This window comes from Microtus pennsylvanicus, chromosome 4, assembly GCF_037038515.1.
Source record: "Microtus pennsylvanicus isolate mMicPen1 chromosome 4, mMicPen1.hap1, whole genome shotgun sequence".
Lineage (NCBI taxonomy): Eukaryota > Metazoa > Chordata > Mammalia > Rodentia > Cricetidae > Microtus > Microtus pennsylvanicus.
In genome coordinates this window covers 57,242,302-57,261,673 of record NC_134582.1, presented here as the reverse complement: position 1 = coordinate 57,261,673, position 19,372 = coordinate 57,242,302, and the positions used below count along the sequence as shown (strand labels likewise).

The 19,372-nt window shown below is 38.9% G+C and overlaps 1 protein-coding gene across 3 annotated transcripts in view; it reads left to right on the top strand.

Moving 5' to 3' along the window:
- Nucleotides 1-19,372, top strand: part of Galnt1 (polypeptide N-acetylgalactosaminyltransferase 1) — a 65,749-nt gene that overhangs the window by 32,102 nt on the left and 14,275 nt on the right. For all 3 annotated transcript variants that reach the window (XM_075969192.1, XM_075969190.1, XM_075969191.1), the window contains exons 5-10: nucleotides 2,785-2,951; nucleotides 8,201-8,408; nucleotides 12,018-12,188; nucleotides 13,852-13,969; nucleotides 16,254-16,434; nucleotides 17,708-17,847. In XM_075969192.1, the coding sequence (XP_075825307.1) occupies nucleotides 2,785-2,951; nucleotides 8,201-8,408; nucleotides 12,018-12,188; nucleotides 13,852-13,969; nucleotides 16,254-16,434; nucleotides 17,708-17,847 (985 nt within the window). The remainder of the gene's footprint in view (nucleotides 1-2,784; nucleotides 2,952-8,200; nucleotides 8,409-12,017; nucleotides 12,189-13,851; nucleotides 13,970-16,253; nucleotides 16,435-17,707; nucleotides 17,848-19,372) is intronic.

Genomic DNA, 19,372 nt, shown 5'->3' with positions numbered 1-19,372 from the left:
GAGAGCCCACATGAGGATTGTAGGTCATTTAAAACGAGACTCCCCAACCTGGCTGGGCTTTTATGAACCACATAGAACAACCCAAGCACAGATGTACAACTAAGGCAAAGTTGGATTGAGCTAACTTTTCATTAAATTTTCCTTACTCCAGCTTTTTGTTTAATTTTTTTTCATTTTGTTTCTTCCTTTCCTGTTTTGCTAATGGACACAGTTTGAGCTGATACAGATTTCAGTTTCCAGCTATTGTGTTGGAGCTGTACATTTTGTTTTTATGTATTTAGTGTAGCCTCTGAGTAAGCTTTAATGGTCAAGGTGTGGATTTACTTTTACTAATTTGCATGTTTGTTCATACATGTACTATGGTTTTGATCTGAGCATTCATATTTTACTTTATTTCTCAGAGCTGCTTCACCATTAACTGCAGTTTGGTCTTCTGGACCAACTTGTTTATAACCTTGATAGTGACCTAGTCCCAGTCTGGCTCTGCCATTTACTACCTTGTGATTCCCAGAGTCTCTGTATCCCAGAATCCTTATCTGTAAAACAAGGAGGTTAACAAGGGTGATTGTGAGGATTTATCCACTACTGTCATATTTCCCAGCACTTAGGATCCAGAGGGCCCTTCAGATCCAAAAGTGAGCTCTATGTCCACTGGGGATTCTTGAGACTTCCAAAGAGGATTTACAGTGAAATGTCAAGTCACAAATACAGACTGTCATTGGTTCGTCCTCACACTAGAGCTGAGCAGGATCTGCTGTCCAGAGCAGCTCCCTAAATGGAAAGATAGTGTCGCTAGCATGTGACTTGCTCACCACACTTTTAAATCCAAACCCCTTGCTTCTAGAGTATAACTTAACTAGTTTGGATCATCCTGTATCTGCTTGCCAGTTTCACTGTTTTATGAGGTGCCAGGATCATTTTTCCGGAAAGACTGGAAGAAAGGATGGCATTGGCCCAGTGTTAAAAATAGTTAAGTAGAAGTAGAATCAGTGAATAATTTTTATAATATGTGATATTAATTAGGAAAGGAGCCCTAAAACAAATCCCAGGTTAGTTAGAGGCCAAATCCATCCTATGTAGCTCACTCTTAATGTTTAAGAAGTAATAATGGTACCCTTTGTTGAGTGCTAATGGTGTAGCAATTTGTGTAAATGTCATACTTAAGTAGTTGTCAAATCAGACCTTGACTAAAGACCTGTCTCAGGTGTACTTAGGAATTCCTGGTCTCCATGGCTGTGCTGCTGCTGCTTGTAAGGTTAATCTCAGTTGATCCTACTCTGAGTACATACAGAAGAATCTTGTAACAGTACCAAGCACTGCTTGCTACATAGCCAGGCTTCTTATGGTGTGTTCTTTGTTAGTGGTAAAAGCTAGTAATTGACCAAATTTAGGTTATAAACAATGCATGCAAAGTACATTTCATTTAGAGAGACATGGAGAAGAGTGTTGGAGTATATGTGATATATATTTTTACCTTGACCTCAGAAATCCTCAGCTTCTTTCATATACTACTACACTGTTTGGCATATGTGGATAATGAGGGGCGAGATTTGTCATAAGTGTCTGATTTGATGTGTGTGTGGTTATACCATTTACTAGCTGTTAGTTTGACCGACCAAGCGTCTTCATTTCTCTAAGCGTAGTTTCCTCATCTGTAAAACTCCTCTAATTTCAGGACCTAATTCAAAGTTAATTAATTAGCAGGACCTTTGCAGACCAGTGCCCTGAGAGTTAGGCTGACATTCCACTCTAACATTGTTTTGGCATTGAACAGAAAAGAACCTGAAGAAACTTGATCTCTTGCTTGTCTAAGGGACAACACAGGACTGGAGGGGAGTGATTGTTCTCTTATTTTCACTGTTCCTCTTCTTTACTACCACAGCTTTCAAGCAGTTTTGTGTAAGCAACACAGTAGTGCCGCATTGAGTAGACAAGAGAAAACCTTTCTTTGACCAGAGGCCCTCTGGTCCCCAGAACATAGGTAGAGTCACCACTGCTTTCCTCTCTGTGCTTCCCACCACTGCAACTAATAGTGCAGATTCAGAAGTACTGATGTCGATTGCTGTTGACTAGAAATATATGTCCACAGGATATGCAGCAATAAAATAAACTTGAAAGCTGGCTCAGCAGTTGGGAGCTCTAGCTGCTTTTCCAGAGGACCTGGCTTTCATTCCTAGCACTCACATGACTGCTCACAAACCATTGGCAACGTGAATTTCAGGTGATCCAGTGGCCTCTGTGGGTACTAGGTGTACACGTGGCGCACAGATATGCACACAGGCAAAACACCCATACACATAAAATAAAACTAAAGCCAGTTGGTTCTTGAAGTACGGTTTGAGATTAATAATATAGCCTTAGTTCGTTCTCCATTAAAAGTAATTAACTCAGCCAGGTGTGGTGCATGCTTTTAAATCCCAGTACTTGGGAAGCAGAGGCAGGCAGATCTCTGTGAATTCCAGGCAGGTCATAGCTACATCGTGAGTCCCAGAATCATAACAGCAACAACAATAATAATAATAAATAAAGTAAATCAACCCCCCAAACCTAATCGGGAGAGCTTATTTTAAGAACATAAGCAATATCTTTAAAATAATTTTTTAACTCTCTTACTTTATATCAGTATTATTACACATGCAACATTAGTCAAAACTTAAATGGAAACCAACTAAGAGTCTCACCATTAGCACAAACTTTTTATTGTTCTGTCAGCTTATCTAGTATAGATTCGTTTACTGTAGTGTCTTCAAGTCGCTTTTATAAAGGCCTTTGCTTTGTCTCTAGGTGTAAAACAAAGGTGTATCCAGATAACCTTCCTACAACAAGCGTGGTGATTGTTTTCCACAATGAGGCATGGAGCACACTTCTTCGAACAGTCCATAGTGTCATTAATCGCTCACCAAGACACATGATAGAAGAGATTGTTCTTGTAGACGATGCCAGTGAAAGAGGTAAAGTTTACATTTTAATCCAGTGACATTGGACCTTTGATCACTAACAGTCTGCAAACCTTTGCTTTCATTTTAAATTAATAGTTATATGTAAACTTCCAATTTATCTAAAAATCCTTAGCATTTAAACTCATTCATATAGTGAAAGGTATTCCATTGTAAAACTTAAAGAGTATTACTTTAGTGTTTAATTGTGCTGCATCTTAATCTTATTAGAAAAGAAATGATGCTTTAAGATGTAAAGTTGATGTAGAATAGGAAGAAGCCCACACCTTATTAGAATTTTCCTCTGTGGAAAGCTGCACATCGCAAATGGAGAAATTTAGTTCAGAGTGGCAAGAAGAACCTTTGCAGAAAATGCGGTCCAGACTGGAGTTCTCTGAATTCTTCCTGTTTCCTTACTTTCTAAGTTTTAGGAATGATCTGTAATTAGGTGCAGAACGTGATTAAGCACAATTAAAGTGTGATGTGTAGTCTGACTCTTTTCTCACAAATCTGTCATGTATCTTGCTCGGATACCCTTCTGAGAATGTCAGGGTTTTTCCACAGATAGAGAATATCCTCATCTGTCTCACGAAGCACACAGGAAAAGGTACACTGTTTATTCTGAACCCTTCTTGGAGATTTCATACTGCAGAATGCTATAGAAAAGGCGGCGCTAAGTTAAGTCAGAAATCCAGTGTTTCCCAGTGCTTTGTTTTTCAGCACAGTCCATCTGTGCTGCAGCGCTAACTAGTATCATGTGCTGCCAGAATTCCTGTTTACATGGGAGAGATTTGGAGAGAGCTCCAGGAAATAGGTTTTTACTTTTCTTCATTCCTTTCTTGTATCTGTATGTGGACTTGTGCACATGGGTATAGGTGTCCATGCCGGTCTGAAGAGAGCATGAAGATCCTTTGGAGCTGGAGTTACAGGTGCTTCTGAGTCTCCCAGTGTGGGGTTTAGAAACTAAACTTGGATCCTGTGGAGGAACAGCGAGTGCTCTCAAGCCCTGAACCATCTCTTGAGCCTCCATACCTTTCTTAATGAACTTAAGCCTCATAGCCTGTCATTTTCACCTCTTTGAATGCAACCAGCTTTTTTACCTGTTCTTTCATTGCATCTGCTGAGATGATTACAGTCAAATGTTACTCTGTCTGCTAGTTGTGTCTATATTGGGTCTATTTTAAACTAGTTATATTTAGTTATAACATACATTAATTATTGGAAATAGTTTGTGTTAATAGTTTTTTGTTAATAGTTTAGTTTATTTTACCAGCTTATACAAGTATAAGTGGAAAATAAGATAGTTCTCAGGTGTCCTTATTTTATCTCCTTAATCTATCATATAAATAATTTGTATGCCAGAAGACATTTATATATGTAGTGTATAATATAATTAACATTAAAATGAAAAAGAGCTATTATTAACTAAGTAGACCACACTTAAAGAATAGCTGTTGACAGGCCAGGTCAGATGGCTCAGGAAGGAGGTACAGGTGCTTGAGTTCAGTCCCAGGAACCAACAATAGAAGAGGACTGACTCTCAGAAGTTGTACCTTGACCTCACATGGCTACTGTGGTGTCTGTGCGCATGCACTCACATCCACATCACATATACACATAACAATACGAAAGAAAATGATAAAGGGTTTCAGAAACATCTTAGAAAAGAAAAGAATAAGGGCTGACAATAGAGATAAATCATATGTTGGTAATTTTCAGTTAGAAGCCAATTCTTTTTTTTGTTTTTTAAAGACTAGTCAAGTGCAGTAGTGAGAAGGGGGGAAAGTGTAGAACAGGAGTTCAATCTGTAACTGACTGTGAACAATCAATTGAGATAACTCACTACCTTCCGATCAGCCAGAAGCCAATTCTTTTAGAAAATTAATTTTAGAACTATTATATACAATAAGCTCTGCTTAATGATATTTTAGTTCTGAGAAATGCATCATCAGATAAATTTTTGTCGTTGTAGAAATCACAGTATATTTAACACAAAATGACTGTGATGTCACTTATGGTTTACTGCCATATATGCTCTCTATCATGGGCTGAAACACCATTCTGCAGCAGCACTTTCCAGTGACTCATGCATGTTATTTATTTATAAGGAGTTTTTTCCCCCTCAGGCAAAATAATTTTATCCCCCCCCCCCCAGTAGCCTGTGTGCAATCACATTAGTAAGAGGCAAGGAATTTACATCTAGTAAAGTGAACAATGACTCAATAGTGGCTTTTTTTTTTATTTATTGTGTGTAAGTATTGCTGTGTGTGAGAGACAGAGAGACATTGCCCTACACACCAAGGTATACAGGTAGATGTCAGAGAACAACTTTTTGGAGTCTGTTCTTTCCTTCTGTCACATGGGTCTGTAGACGGAAGTCTCTTTCCCATCTGTCTTGCAGCTGTCAGTTCCAAAGAAACACACAGAGGCTTATATTAATTATAAACTATTTGGTATATTGCTCAGGCTTATTACTAACTAGCTCTTAAAACTTAAATTCACCTATAATTCTTATCTATGTTTAGCCTTGTGGCACCTTTTCTCAGTAAGGCAGTCTCATCTTGCTTTCTCTGCATCTGCCTTGCGACTGCATCCCTGCTTTTCCTCTTTTCAGAATTCTAGTATGGTTGGGTCACCCCACCTGTACTTCCTGCCTGGCTGATGACCGACATCAGCATTTTATTAAGCTAATATGAGTGACAAATCTTTACAGTGTACAAGAACATAATCCCACAGCATGGGTCCCAGGACTCAAACTCAGGTTGTCAGACTAGTACACTTTAGCCAACTGAGCCCCCTCACCAGTCTTATTGTAACTTAGTTTTTCCCTCATTGTACGGGATGGAAATGTGTGTATTTCTGTTGAATCTTAGAGCACTCACTAAATAGTAAGAGCTATAGCACCATAATAAATTTTGTGAGTGCTTAGAATATTGCTACTGGGGACACAAAATATAAACTAAATCTATCTTTCCTCAAAAACCTTCGAAGTCAGAAATTATAAACAATTAAAGCGAATCTACAAATGCACAAGAAAAATTTCAGCAGTACCAGCAAGTGGCAAATCTCTGACAACTTCATGCTGTGTGGTGGAGTGATGGTTGTGGATATTTATAGGACGGCAGTCAGCAGGGTATTTAAGGAGGAAGGCTTCTAGTCACCACTACCTCCTCAGGACTTCATGCTTAAAACTGTATGAACTGAAAACACAAATTTCCTAGTGTCCATTGTATGAAAGTTACAAAGATGTCAGAAGTGCCAAGGAAATTTGTTACAGTGCTACAGAATCACATATTAATTTTTTTTTTGTTACCAATGAAAGGGTGTATTAATTAATCTCAACTCTCAGGAGGCAGAGGCATGCAGACCTCTGTGTGTTCAAGGCCTCCCTAGTCTACAAAGCAAGTTCTAGAACAGTCAAATTAAACTTTGATTAGTTTAAGCTAATAGAGCATATCTTGTACCCCACCACAGATGATTTTGTTTAGCTCTAGACACATAGACTAAGCTGATCCGTATTTGTACAGATTAAGTGCTCCACACTCCTGTATTCTCTCTAGAGGCCCTTCTGTTGGATTCTGTTTGCTTGTTGGATTGGTGTTTTTGAGACAGGATCTTGCTACAAAGCCTAGGCCAGTCTGATCTCAAACTTGAGACCCTCATTCCTCTGTTCCATCCCCCTAGTACTGGGATTACAGGTATCTCCAGTGTGCTTAGCCAGTCAGTATTCATATAGTGCTCTGTCCAGCGTAAAATGATGGATTTGATGTTAGGCAAGCCTGGGCTATAACAAACTGTCACATCGATCAAATTCTTGTAATATTCTGAGAGTGTAGATATTCATTACTAAAGTCTGCGTGATAGCACAACCTTGCTGGCCACTGTGAAGATAAACACATTTAAGGTGCAGAGTTTTCACAAACCCACTCACTGCTAGTATAAAAATGTTTTTCTCAGATTGCATTGTCCAAACCTTTTTCCTTAGAATCTGGTTATATTCTTCTCACCTTTTGATTTAGTTCATAAAATCATAGTATTCTTTTGAAATACTATTTCTAGCACAAATATTAGGAAATGAGTTAACAGAAAAAGAGATTAGGAATCAGATATAGCCCTGTCTTTTTGAAGGGTTTGGGTTTCTGATGACATTACTAATGCCTCAATCTGATTCTGCCAAATAGAATCACTTTCTTTCCATTTGTCCTCTCACCCCAGCTTACAGGAAGCTCTTGGAATCTTGCTTTCAGTATTTAAGTAGCCCCTTAATCTTTCATCATCAATTGCTGAAGTCTTAGAAGAAATTCTGAGATTCTGTGAATCAGTATTCCCTTCCCTAGATAGATTATACACATCTTTCACTGCTACTGGTTAGAAAGACACGGTCCCATCCATCACCGTCACTTGTCTGACATGGATCTCTCAGTTCCTATCTCTTAGGAGTTTTTCACTTTCTTATTCCTGCTGAGTGTGTAGTCAGAGACTGTGTGATCAATAAGATACTTTGTTTCTGCCTTGGAAGAAATCTCACAGTTTATAAAACTATAATAGTGGTTACAAACTGTTTCTTCTCTCTGTTGTGATCTAGATTTAATATTCTTTTGTTTCTTTTGTTTTATTTTTCGAGACAGGGTTTCTCTGTGTCACCTTGGCAGTCCTTGAACTATCTGTAGACCAGGATGGTCTTGAACTCAGATCTGCCTACCTCTGTCTCCCTAGTGCCAGGATTAAAGGCATGTGCAACAACTCCCTGGCCCAAATTTAATATTCTTAAAATGCTTTTTCTGTTTTGTGTATGTTGGGTGTGTTAGTGTTTTGTTTTTTTGAGACAGGATCTCAAAACTCCCTGTGTAGCCAACACTGACCTCAAACTCAAAATCCTCCTGCTTCTGCCTTCCAGGGTTAGGATTACAAGTTAGCGCTATCACACCTGGCTCTGCTACTTTGCTTCTGTTACAGATTCTTCAGCATGATTAGGAAGAGAATTGGAAGCCTGATAAAAATGCGTGGTGACATGCCTGCCCTAGGCGATACTTGAGCCATAGGTTTGTCTTTGTGTTCTTATGGCAAGATACAGGCAGCTAGTCATACCACCATGAAATTAGAAGGCTTCCTTCAGGGAATGGCATTGATGGGGCAAGGAACCCCACTAGGAGGACTCTGTCAGTATGTATATGTTGAAGGAATGCTACAAAATCAAAATTGCTTTAAATTTGGGTAATGCCAATTCATGCCTTTTTTATTTCATTCTTTTGTTATATTTTCAGACTTTTTGAAAAGACCTCTAGAGAGTTACGTGAAAAAACTCAAGGTGCCAGTTCATGTAATTCGAATGGAACAACGTTCTGGATTGATCAGAGCTAGATTAAAAGGAGCTGCTGTGTCCAAAGGCCAAGTGATCACCTTCTTAGATGCACACTGTGAGTGTACGGCAGGGTGGCTGGAGCCTCTCTTAGCCAGGATCAAACATGACAGGTAATTTTTTGGAATTTGTGAATTTGTTCTTAGTTATTTTTATCTTAAATTGTGTGGAACATTGTAGATTCTGCTTTAAATAAATACAAAAGTACCATTCCCTCAAGTAGCCTTGAAAATGGCTTCAAGAGTGCTCCAAACAAAATACAAACAAGACCACAGTCTTAAACTCTGGCAGTTAACAATTTGCAAACTGTCCTAATGGAGATGAATTAGACAACATATTGTAGAATTACTCTGTGTTCTAGGTTGACAAAATAGGACCAGAATAGACAGACAGTAATGAACTCATGGGAAGTTTACTTGTCCCTGCTTTCAAAGACTGCCACAGGACAGGCAGATTATCTCATCTTTGTTGATGCCTTCATAGGGACTATAGCTCTCATTTTATAGCATAAGGCTGAAGAGAGGCACCTGTATCCTGGAATCGTCTTGTTATCCTATTGATACAGAATAAGCATTACTGCGGTGCGTCTATGGTTTTGTCTTTCATGTCATAAACTTTACAAAGAATTGTCTGACTTTCTCTTGGTTCTAAAGTGTCAGGAAAGATGTAACTTCAGTCTGTTTGACCTTTCTAGTTGAATTTCTGCTTGCCCTGGCAATTTGATCTTAAAATTCTCCACATCAACTTGAAGGCTTAGATTGTATACAGTAGACTTTCACTAGTCCAGTGGAGAATGGAAGGGTTAAGGTCACTTATTCTCTGTTAGAAAATGGTGTCACTACAGCTATCTGTTCTCAGAGACAAAACAAACCAGCATTGAACCAAAGGACACCCAACAGTTTAAGGAAGAGATTATTGCCCTAAAGAATCAAAACAATAGAATATCTGTCTAAATATTTTTCTATAAGTAAAAGGTGACTGGTTTAGGAGATACTTGATTGCATAAAGAAAAACCCATAAACTTTAGAAACACGATTCTGAACCCATACAGAGAAGATTTTGTGTGTGTGTGTGTGTGTGTGTGAGAGAGAGAGAGAGAGACAGAGACAGAGACAGAGACGTATAGGAGAGAACTGACTAAAACAACAACCAAAATACCTTAGTTTGGGCTATATGGTGGATTATATATATCTCCTGAATGATGTCCAATAGATAATGTTAAAGTGATGAATAAATACAAAAGCAGATTTTTTTTTTTTTTTTTTGGTTTTTCGAGACAGGGTTTCTCTGTGGCTTTGGAGCCTGTCCTGGAACTAGCTCTGTAGACCAGGCTGGTCTCGAACTCGCAGAGATCCGCCTGCCTCCGCCTCCCAAGTGCTGGGATTAAAGGCGTGCGCCACCATCGCCCGGCAAAAGCAGATTTTTAAATTAATTTTATTTTATTTTTCACTTTTGGTTTTTTTGAGACAGGGTTTCTCTGTAGCTTTGGAGCCTGTGCTGGAACTAGCTCCAGGCTGGTCTCAAACTCACAGAGATCCACCTGCCTCTGCCTCTGGAGTGCTGGGATTAAAGGCGTGCTCCACCACTGCCTGACTTCAAAAACGGATTTTTAAAAAATTCACTATTGAGTTGACACAATAGAAGGAAAGAAGGAAGGAAGGAAGGAAGGAAGGAAGGAAGGAAGGAAGGAAGGAAGGAAGGAAGGAAGGAAGGAAAGAAAGAAAATCACAAAGGAGAGCAAAAAAGCTGTCCACTTAGTGAGGCCAGCTGGTATTTGTGGTGTCTGCTGAATTCTGGGATACTGTCCCTTGATAAATGTACAAGTTGAGAGTGACAGGAGCAAAGCTGGGACGCTGAAACTTCTGCTCAGTGAGAACGAGAAGTGGATCACACACAGCAGAGTCCTGTGTGTAAGAGGGGGCGCACTCCCACCAAAATGTTTGAGCGGAACATAGAAAAAGTAACAAATTAACTGTTTATTTTTATGAAGCTAAAGTAATTTTAATAAAAAAACTAGTAAAGACCTATGATTTAAATTTTTAAAAAGTGTGTGTCTCTGCACGTGTGTGTTTAAGGTCAAAGGACAGCTTGCAGGGGTTGATTTTTCTCTGTCTCCACATGAGTCCTGATAATCAAACTCCTGTTGTTAGGCTAGGAAGTAGGCACCTTTAGATACTGAGCCAACTTGCTGGCCCCAGGGTGGGGAGCGGAGGAAACAGAGAAAAAAAAGCCATGCTACTCCTGTAGAGGTCAAGGGACAACTTTCCGAAGGTGGTTCTTCTACGGTTTTGATCAGAGGAACTGAACTCAGGTTCAAGGTCCTTTACCCTCTAAACCATCTCATCTCACCAATCCATGGGGAAGACTTCTTTTCATCTTCTTTTTTTTTTTTTCTTTTTTCTTTTTTGGTTTTTTGAGACAGGGTTTCTCTGTAGCTTTGGAGCCTGTCCTGGCACTCACTCTGTAGCCCAGGCTAGTCTCAAATTCACAGAGATCCACCTGCCTCTGCCTCCTGAGTGCTGCTGGGATTAAAGGCGTGCATCACCACTGCCTTCTTTAAATACCAATAGAATGGATATGTTATCACATCCTATAAACTATATCTGTGAACGACCATATTTGGGACACTTTCCTTCAAAAGAGCTGTTGTCATTTGGGTGTTTTTAGGGTGTGTGTGTGTGTGTGCGCGCGCGCATATGTGTTTTTCCTTTAAGCCAACTGGAAAATACCTTAATATGTGATCAGTCTATATGAAGAAATACAAACCCAAAAGAAAAGAATTCCCTTCTAGTAACTAAAAAATTTCAATTTCAGGGGGCTGGAGAGATGGCTCAGTGGTTAAGAGCATTGCCTGCTCTTTCAAAGGTCCTGAGTTCAATTCCCGGCAACCACATGGTGGCTCACAACCATCTGTAATGAGGTCTGGTGCCCTCTTCTGGCCTGCAGACATACACACAGACAGAATATTGTATACATAATAAATAAATAAATAAATATTTAAAAAAAATTTCAATTTCAGTTGGTCATAGTGATATACATTTTTGGTCCTAGCACTTGGGAGCAGAGGCAGGAGGTTCTCTGAGTTTGAGGCCAGCCTGGTCTACATAGTGAGTTCCTGGACAGCCAGGACTGCAGAGAGAGGCCTTGACTCAAAAACCAAAACCGAATCAAGCAAGCACAATTTGTGTGTGTGTGTGTGTGTGTGTGTGTGTGTGTGTGTGTGTGTGTGTGTATAAATTCAAAAAGTCCTGAGCTATTATTTATTTAGTATAATTTAATTAATAAAAGTGCAAGAAATCAGCTTCAAAGTTGATAGCATTACAGTGAGGAATATGTATATATCAGGACTAGAAAACAGTAATGAATGCTGACTTAAGTAACATCCATGCTAGACATTTTCCCTGAATGCTGTAGATTACATACATAAAAATACTCAATTTCTCACTAGCAAAAACTGAAGAACAGAAGTGACGGAGTTGTTTATAAAGGAAAATTTTGTCTAAAAGTGATTAAATGTATAGTCATTAGTATAATACTTTCCATGTGGCAAATAGAAAAAAAAATTGTGTAAAAGAAGAAATGCAAAAGGACAACGTTCTCAGCCAGCAAATGATTATGATACTGGTTTGGTATAGGTTGTAGCAGGAAAAATATTTTGCAATTGTTTTATCGTTATAGTTAGGAACATTTGAAAGATTTAAAATCTCCTTTTATGACATCAGGAGAACAGTGGTATGTCCTATCATTGATGTGATCAGCGATGATACTTTCGAGTACATGGCAGGCTCTGACATGACCTATGGTGGATTCAACTGGAAGCTCAATTTTCGTTGGTATCCTGTCCCCCAAAGAGAAATGGACAGAAGGAAAGGTGACCGGACTCTCCCTGTCAGGTGATTTGTCAAACGTTTCCTTTGTAGTATGTTGCAGAGAGTTGTGACATTTCATCGGTTGGGTTAAAGTGTACTTTGAGAAACACCTAGCAATCGTATACCTTGTATGTAGTCAAGAACCGTGTTTTACATATATCTATTTTTAAGGAGGATTTTTCTCCTCCAGTTAATAAAGTTAGATTTTCTTTCATTCTGTGAACTCCAGTCTACAAGAAAAATGATGTCATACCTATGTTCCTTCTTTCCTGTATGAAAACATTAGAAATTTCTAAGTTCAGGCTGCTTAAGTCAAGCTGCTCCTCAGTTACATGCCATTATGTTAAAGTGCCATCTCAGAATTGCGGCTCGCACTGTACCATGTCTGGGTGGTAGTTACTGACAGAAAGGTTAGAAAAGCTTGTTTCACACAATTTTTTAAAATAACTAGAATTAGCAGTGTATAAAGGGATTTTCATTTATGTGTATTTGTTTTTCTTTACTGTACTTGATCATGGGTGACAGGAAGGCATAAGAATCATCTGGTAAGGGCATGGAACAGACTTTGAGCTCCTAAACCATCCTAGTATTATCGCAGTTGCATCCGCCTGCCGCTTCTGTAGCACTTGAACTCCATTTTCTCCTATTTTAAGCATCTCTGGTCTATTTTCCCATGAATTCAAATCCAATTCTGGAGAAGTTGAAGAGATTTTTATTTTTTCACTTAATACATTCTTTTCCAGAGCCAGTTTGAGATCTGTACCCATTCAAAGAGGCCCTCAGTTCAGTTCAGTGTTAAATCAAGAGCTCTTAGATATTTGAGAACTTTGGGAATTAGAGCTTTCACTGGACAGACAACGCTGCTGTCCTAGGGAATCCTGGAAGAGCACATGTCAGTGACTTCTGAACTTAGGAACCTTATGGGATATTGGATCCAAGAACTTAATTATTTTCTCTTGGTGGATGGAGTTTTTTTACCCCTTCATACTGACCCTTCATGGAAATCAGTGATTAACTGGAACCCCTGCTACCTGTCCCTTTCAATCCTCCCTCATGATCATTTCTCTGCTTTTTTACGTGCTTCTCTTCCACCCCGCCCTGTGCATGCCTGGACTTGGCTTCTGCAGAAAACCTACCACAGGCGGTTAGGGTCCCTTTAGAAGAAGTGTGTTCTGTGTACTGCATCACCTCCTTTATGCTTTCTCTAGACCTAGGAAAGGCTGTCTTTGTTTTCATCCTGTCTTAACTTTAATCTTTCAACCTGCCATTTCTGCAGTATTTGCCACCCTTTAGAACTTGGCATTTTAACCCTAACCAGAGTCTAGTTGAATAAAATTATCAACTACTTTTATAGTTGCTAGGACTTTGGAATCAAATACCTGGTCAAAGGGAGAAGGTTATGAGAAACATTCAATTTAAGGAGTCTGAGCTAGAAAGTCGGTCGGCACCAAGGATCAGGAAGAGTGCTATGCACAGGAAATATTTAGGATTAAGCAGAGCGTGAGCAGGGTGCAGATCGTGTCTGCCACAGCAGTCCCCGAGGGTGTAAGCATTCTGAAGAGGGTAAGAGTAAGCATTATTCTATAGTTATAAACAGCTGTAGAACTATAGTACTTCTAAGAACAAACACTGATTATCAACTTTAAATTACTAAAATTAATGGCATAGTATTATGATTGAATTTCAGAACACCTACAATGGCCGGAGGCCTTTTTTCAATAGACAGAGATTACTTTCAGGAAATTGGAACATATGATGCTGGAATGGATATTTGGGGAGGAGAAAACCTAGAAATTTCCTTTAGGGTAAGTTCCCTTTGACAAAAAATATAAAATCTTTTACTTAACCACAAATATGTGTTCATTATTCTTGTTGTCTATATAAGAAATAAAATTTAGTGAGTCTAATCTGACTCCAGAACCTTCAGCCTATGATGGCACTATGGATGATTTATTAAAAACTATTTCAACAAATAATATGGTTAGCTTTACTAGCCTAACTGTTAAATTTCTGTTCTTTTAAGGAAGTAATTCAAACTTCAGCAACTAAATAGAAACAATTTGTAATTTAAATGGGCTGCTTTGGTACCTAACTGTAAAACATAATTTCACATTATGTTATTTCCTTCTTACCTAATTGAAATTGTTCTCTTATTAAATGTGGTTACCTTATTAGTTTTATGTTTTTCAGTAAAAGGTGACAGCAGTTAGGGAGATGACTCAGTCGGTAAGGTGTTTGCCACATATGCATGGAGGTCTGAGTTTGATTCCTAGCTACTACCGAAAAAAAAGCTAGGCATGGATCTGCTGAGATGACTCAGTGAGTAAAGACGCTTCCTTCAGTCTGAGTCAGTCTCCAGGACCAACATGGTAGAAGGAGAGAGCTGACTCCTACAAGTTGTCCTCTGACATATGTACCACATCAATTAAATGCTTAAGTTTTATGAGTTTTATTTTTTTATTTTTTTTTATTTTTTTTTTGGTTTTTCGAGACAGGGTTTCTCTGTAGCTTTGGATCCTGTCCTGGAGTTAGCTCTTGTAGACCAGGCTGGCCTCGAACTCACGGAGATCTGCCTGCCTCTGCCTCCCAATGGATTAAAGACGTGCGCCAATGTTTTTATTTTTTAGGGCAGGGCATACCAATGCATACTGTAATCCTAGTACTGGGGACAGAGAGACTGTAGAATCCATAGCTACATCAGTGAGCTCTGGTTTCAGTAAGAAGCCCTGTCTCAAAATAAGGAAAGTGGTTTAGATAAATAACTGATGTTACCCTCTGGCCACCACACACACAACCACACATATACATCACAAAAAGGACAAAGCGATTCTGAAATGACTCTTCATCGGCCTAGTTGACCTTTCATTGTGTGTCCACTAAATCAGCATGTTAGGTGGTAACACAAGCTGCTGAACAGCTTCTGACACATAGCAATCAGTAGAGACGCACTGAGTGTGCTCCAAGTGGAAGCAGGAAGCTCCTTTGCTTCTAGAGACTCTCTTTGCCTAAGTGTAAAAGTTGAGACCTGAGCTTCCGGGAAATCTCACTGAGCTCTAACGCTAACACTGAATAAACTTGGGAAAACCTGAAGGTAGACATACTATTTAACAAAGCCAGCAGTGTTTCAAAATGTGAGCTTCAATTTCTAATATGAGATTTTCCTTTATAGTACAAAACTGTATTTTGAAACAATTGCATTGAATTAAGAATATAAACCTGTACTTAATTTTTTTTTTTTGGTCCATGTGTCTTATTGATTGGACAAATAGATCAGAACATACTATCTCTGTCTTGTTGAAGAATCATGGTTGGTGTCTGTTCTGTGTGATGTGTCAGTAGTGGCTCAAATTTGGAGAGACAGAAATAGAAACAAATTTGGCTGAATACTCCCTGATCATGGGTGTGTGTGGTGAGTGTTAAATCATGAGCCACATCAAACATGTTAAACACACAAAACAAAGTGACACTGAACATTTCCTGAAGTGGTGTGTCCTTGTTGACAAGGGTTGATTGAGGCTGAGCGGGGTGAGTTAATGATGCTGTGAGTCACCTGCATTTGGAGTTGCTCTTGTGTCTCTCACTCTTCCTGTGTAGTTCATCATAGCCTGTCTAGTTTGTATTTTATCTAATTTTGACCAAAATTTTGAAAAATGTTTGGTCCCGGGGAAGTATTGGCTGTACACCAGAGCAGGGTCTCGGAGTCCTGAGCTTTGTTGTTTATTTTTGAGACCTCAATCTCACTATGTAGCACTGGCTAGCCCGGAACTCACAATGTAGATCAGGCTGGCCTTAACTCATGGAGGTCCATTGCCTCTACCTCCTGAATTCTGGGATTAAAGGTGTAGGTCACCACAGCCAGGCTTGTGTTATGAATTTTAAACTGTATGTCCAACGCAATCCACTTTACTCTTTTGTTCAGATTTGGTAGTTTATAGACATATTGGAAAGAATTTATCAGTAACTGCAGATTTTCCATTCAAGGCTATAAATTAAAAGTCAACCCCCCTGTTCAATTGAAAAAAAAAATACCACATGAATGCTACAGCAGCTTTGGTAAGTAGGTACTAAGCTTCATCCTGCTGTTTTCAGATTTGGCAATGTGGAGGAACTTTGGAAATTGTGACTTGTTCCCACGTTGGTCATGTGTTTCGGAAAGCTACACCTTACACGTTTCCAGGAGGGACAGGGCAGATTATCAATAAAAATAATAGACGGCTTGCAGAAGTATGGATGGATGAATTCAAGAATTTCTTCTATATAATTTCTCCAGGTAAGTATTAGTATACTTTGCATGATATATACAAAGTGTACCTTTTCCTCCATGTGTGTATATAAGAGAGAGAGAGAGAGAGAGAGAGAGAGAGAGAGAGAGAGAGAGAGAGAGAGAGAATCAGAGAAAGAATTTTCTTTTTACCTAACTATAGCATTTGACATTTCTGAGATTTCATCTTATTAAATTTCAGCCATTTTCCTAGCTGACAAAGCACTCTCTGGACATTTGGCATTTTTATCCAACATTAAAAATACTAGTACTTATTTATGGATTTATATATGTACGTAGAGATGGGCTCATGTATCCCGAGCTAGCCTCAAACTCACTGTGTAGCTGAGGATATCCTTGAGCTTCTGATCTTTATGCCCCCATTTCCCAAGTGTGCCTGCCTGCTTTACCATACATGTTTTATGTGATGCTGGGGGACTAAACCCAGACTTTCATATATGCTAGTTAAGTACTCCTAACTGAGCCACATCCCCTGTCCATAGAACAATACCACCTCAGAAGCATGTTATTAGCATTCTCCATAAGCAGACCTTTAGTGCTGCTGTATAAGACTTTAATGAAACCATCTCTCGTCACATAGCCAATGCAGAGGCTACAGCATTCCTCAAGAGACTTTCTAAGAATTTCGCTCTGTTAATCGGGCTTTTGTATGTCTGTTTCTTCCCAGAGATATGCCTCTCTGAAATTATTACTATTCTGCCTTGGTTGTTCAGTTAGAATTCTTCAAGACTCAAGTGGGTATGAGCAAAGTTCAGCAAATTATGTGAGAGAAAGCTGATTGGGTGTAGTTGTACTATTTAATACTTGTGTCAAATAGTTTTTTCAGTTTCTTGAGACACTGTTTCTCTGTAGCTTTGGAGCCTGTCTTGGAACTAGCTCTTGTAGACCAGGCTGACCTTGAACTCACAGAGAACCCTGAGGCCTGTGCTAGGATTAAAGGCCTGCACACCACTGTCTGGCAATTTTTTTATTTTTACCTTAATATACATTTAAGTTTCGTGATTTCTGTGTGACTAACTGTTGTTTAATATTTTTATTTGTTACATTTTCACATGAATTTGTTTCCTTTGAATAAAATCAAAATACGCGTTAATGCCTGTCCTGTTTTCTCCTTTGGGAGGTGGTCCATATCGCATCACCTGTAGTGTCATCCATCACCTGATAATCCTGCTTCCCATTCAGTTGCTTTGTGAGAACGCACATATAGGTAGACGTGTGTTACCAGATAGAACTCTAATAAGTCAATTATTTCTTTCAACAGGTGTTACAAAGGTAGATTATGGAGATATATCATCAAGACTTGGTCTGAGACATAAACTACAATGCAAACCTTTCTCTTGGTACCTAGAAAATATTTACCCTGATTCTCAAATTCCACGTCACTATTTCTCATTGGGAGAGGTAAAAACAAGTGTGTGTGTGTGTGTGTGTTTGTGTGTGTGTAATATATTCTGTATAGTTATTTAAAAGTTAAAACTTCTAATGTCTAAGGTTCTTAAATTATCTTTGATATTATAAAGTATTTAACCTCAAGTATGGATAAGTTCTTGTTAATTAATGGAGTCTGCCTCATAATATGAAACTTTACTAAATTCTTGGCTCCCCCACCCCTAGTACTAGGAAGTAACCCTGAGAACTTTCACATGATAAGCAAATGCTTGATCATTGAGCCACTTCCTCAGCAAAATCTTACTACATCTTTATCACATTATGTTTTATTAAAATAAAGATGCTTAGGGCTGGAGAGATTGCTTGGCTTACTTGTTCTTACAAAAAACTGGGGTTTGGGTCCCAGTACCCACAGGAAAACTAAGAACCATCTGAACCATTACCAAGAAGACTCTTGTTACAATGTAGCAGTGTCAGTGGACTTATATTAACAACAAGCTAAGCCATTTCCTTGAAACCTGTACTTCTAAAGCAAATAACCATGGGTTAGTCCAAATCAAAGCCTGAGAAATTTCAGAGTGAAGCTAACTTGACAAGGAAGGTTAAAACAGTTCTGTATGTAAGTGGGTGTTTATTTCCCTTTGGGAATTTTAAGTTTTCATAGTTTAGACAGGGAAGTGGGGGGAAATGCTGAAAAGCATATTTGTTCTGATGATTCTCTTAGAATTCAGTATTATTTTTCTTGAAATAATTGGCTTATTAGCCGGGCGGTGGTGGTGCACGCCTTTAATCCCAGCACTCGGGAGGCAGAGGCAGGCGGATCTCTGTGAGTTCGACCAGCCTGGTCTACAAGAGCTAGTTCCTGGACAGGCTCCAAAGCCACAAAGAAACCCTGTCTCGAAAAACCAAAAAAAAAAAAGAAAAAAAGAAAAAAGAAAAAAAAAAGAAAAACCAAAAAAATAAATAAATAATAATAATAATTGGCTTATTAATACTTATAGGTAAGACAAATTTGCAAATTAGTTGTACTTTTTATCTCAGTGCCTGTCCATACTAAGGACTCTAGTATGAAAAAGATCTTGGCTTCTGTTATAATGACTTTGACAGTAAAACATTCTTGTGTCCTGTTTATTGAATGCCAGTTAGCTATCAGTTTTGACTCCTAGCCAAACTTCCTTTCTGTGTTTAAGAATTCAGATAAGAGCTGGGCGTGGTGACACATGCCTTTAATCTGAGCACTGGGAGGCAGAGGCAGGTAGATCTCTGTAAGTTTGAGCTATATAATAGAGAGACCGTGTCTACCCACACCCCTGTCCTCTTCCTACCCCACCCCACCCCACCCCGCAAAAATTCAGGTTTCTTAGACTGGATGTTTGGTCTTTTTGCATCCCTTGTTTAAAAGTTCAGCCTCTAAGTGAAAGTTCTTCTGGAGCCCGAGTTATTCCCGTCTCTTGGAAGAAAACCAGCCATCTCCACGTAGTTTTAGTAACTCTGTTTCCTCAAATGGACCATTTCTTTTTATTCAAATTTACTCTCG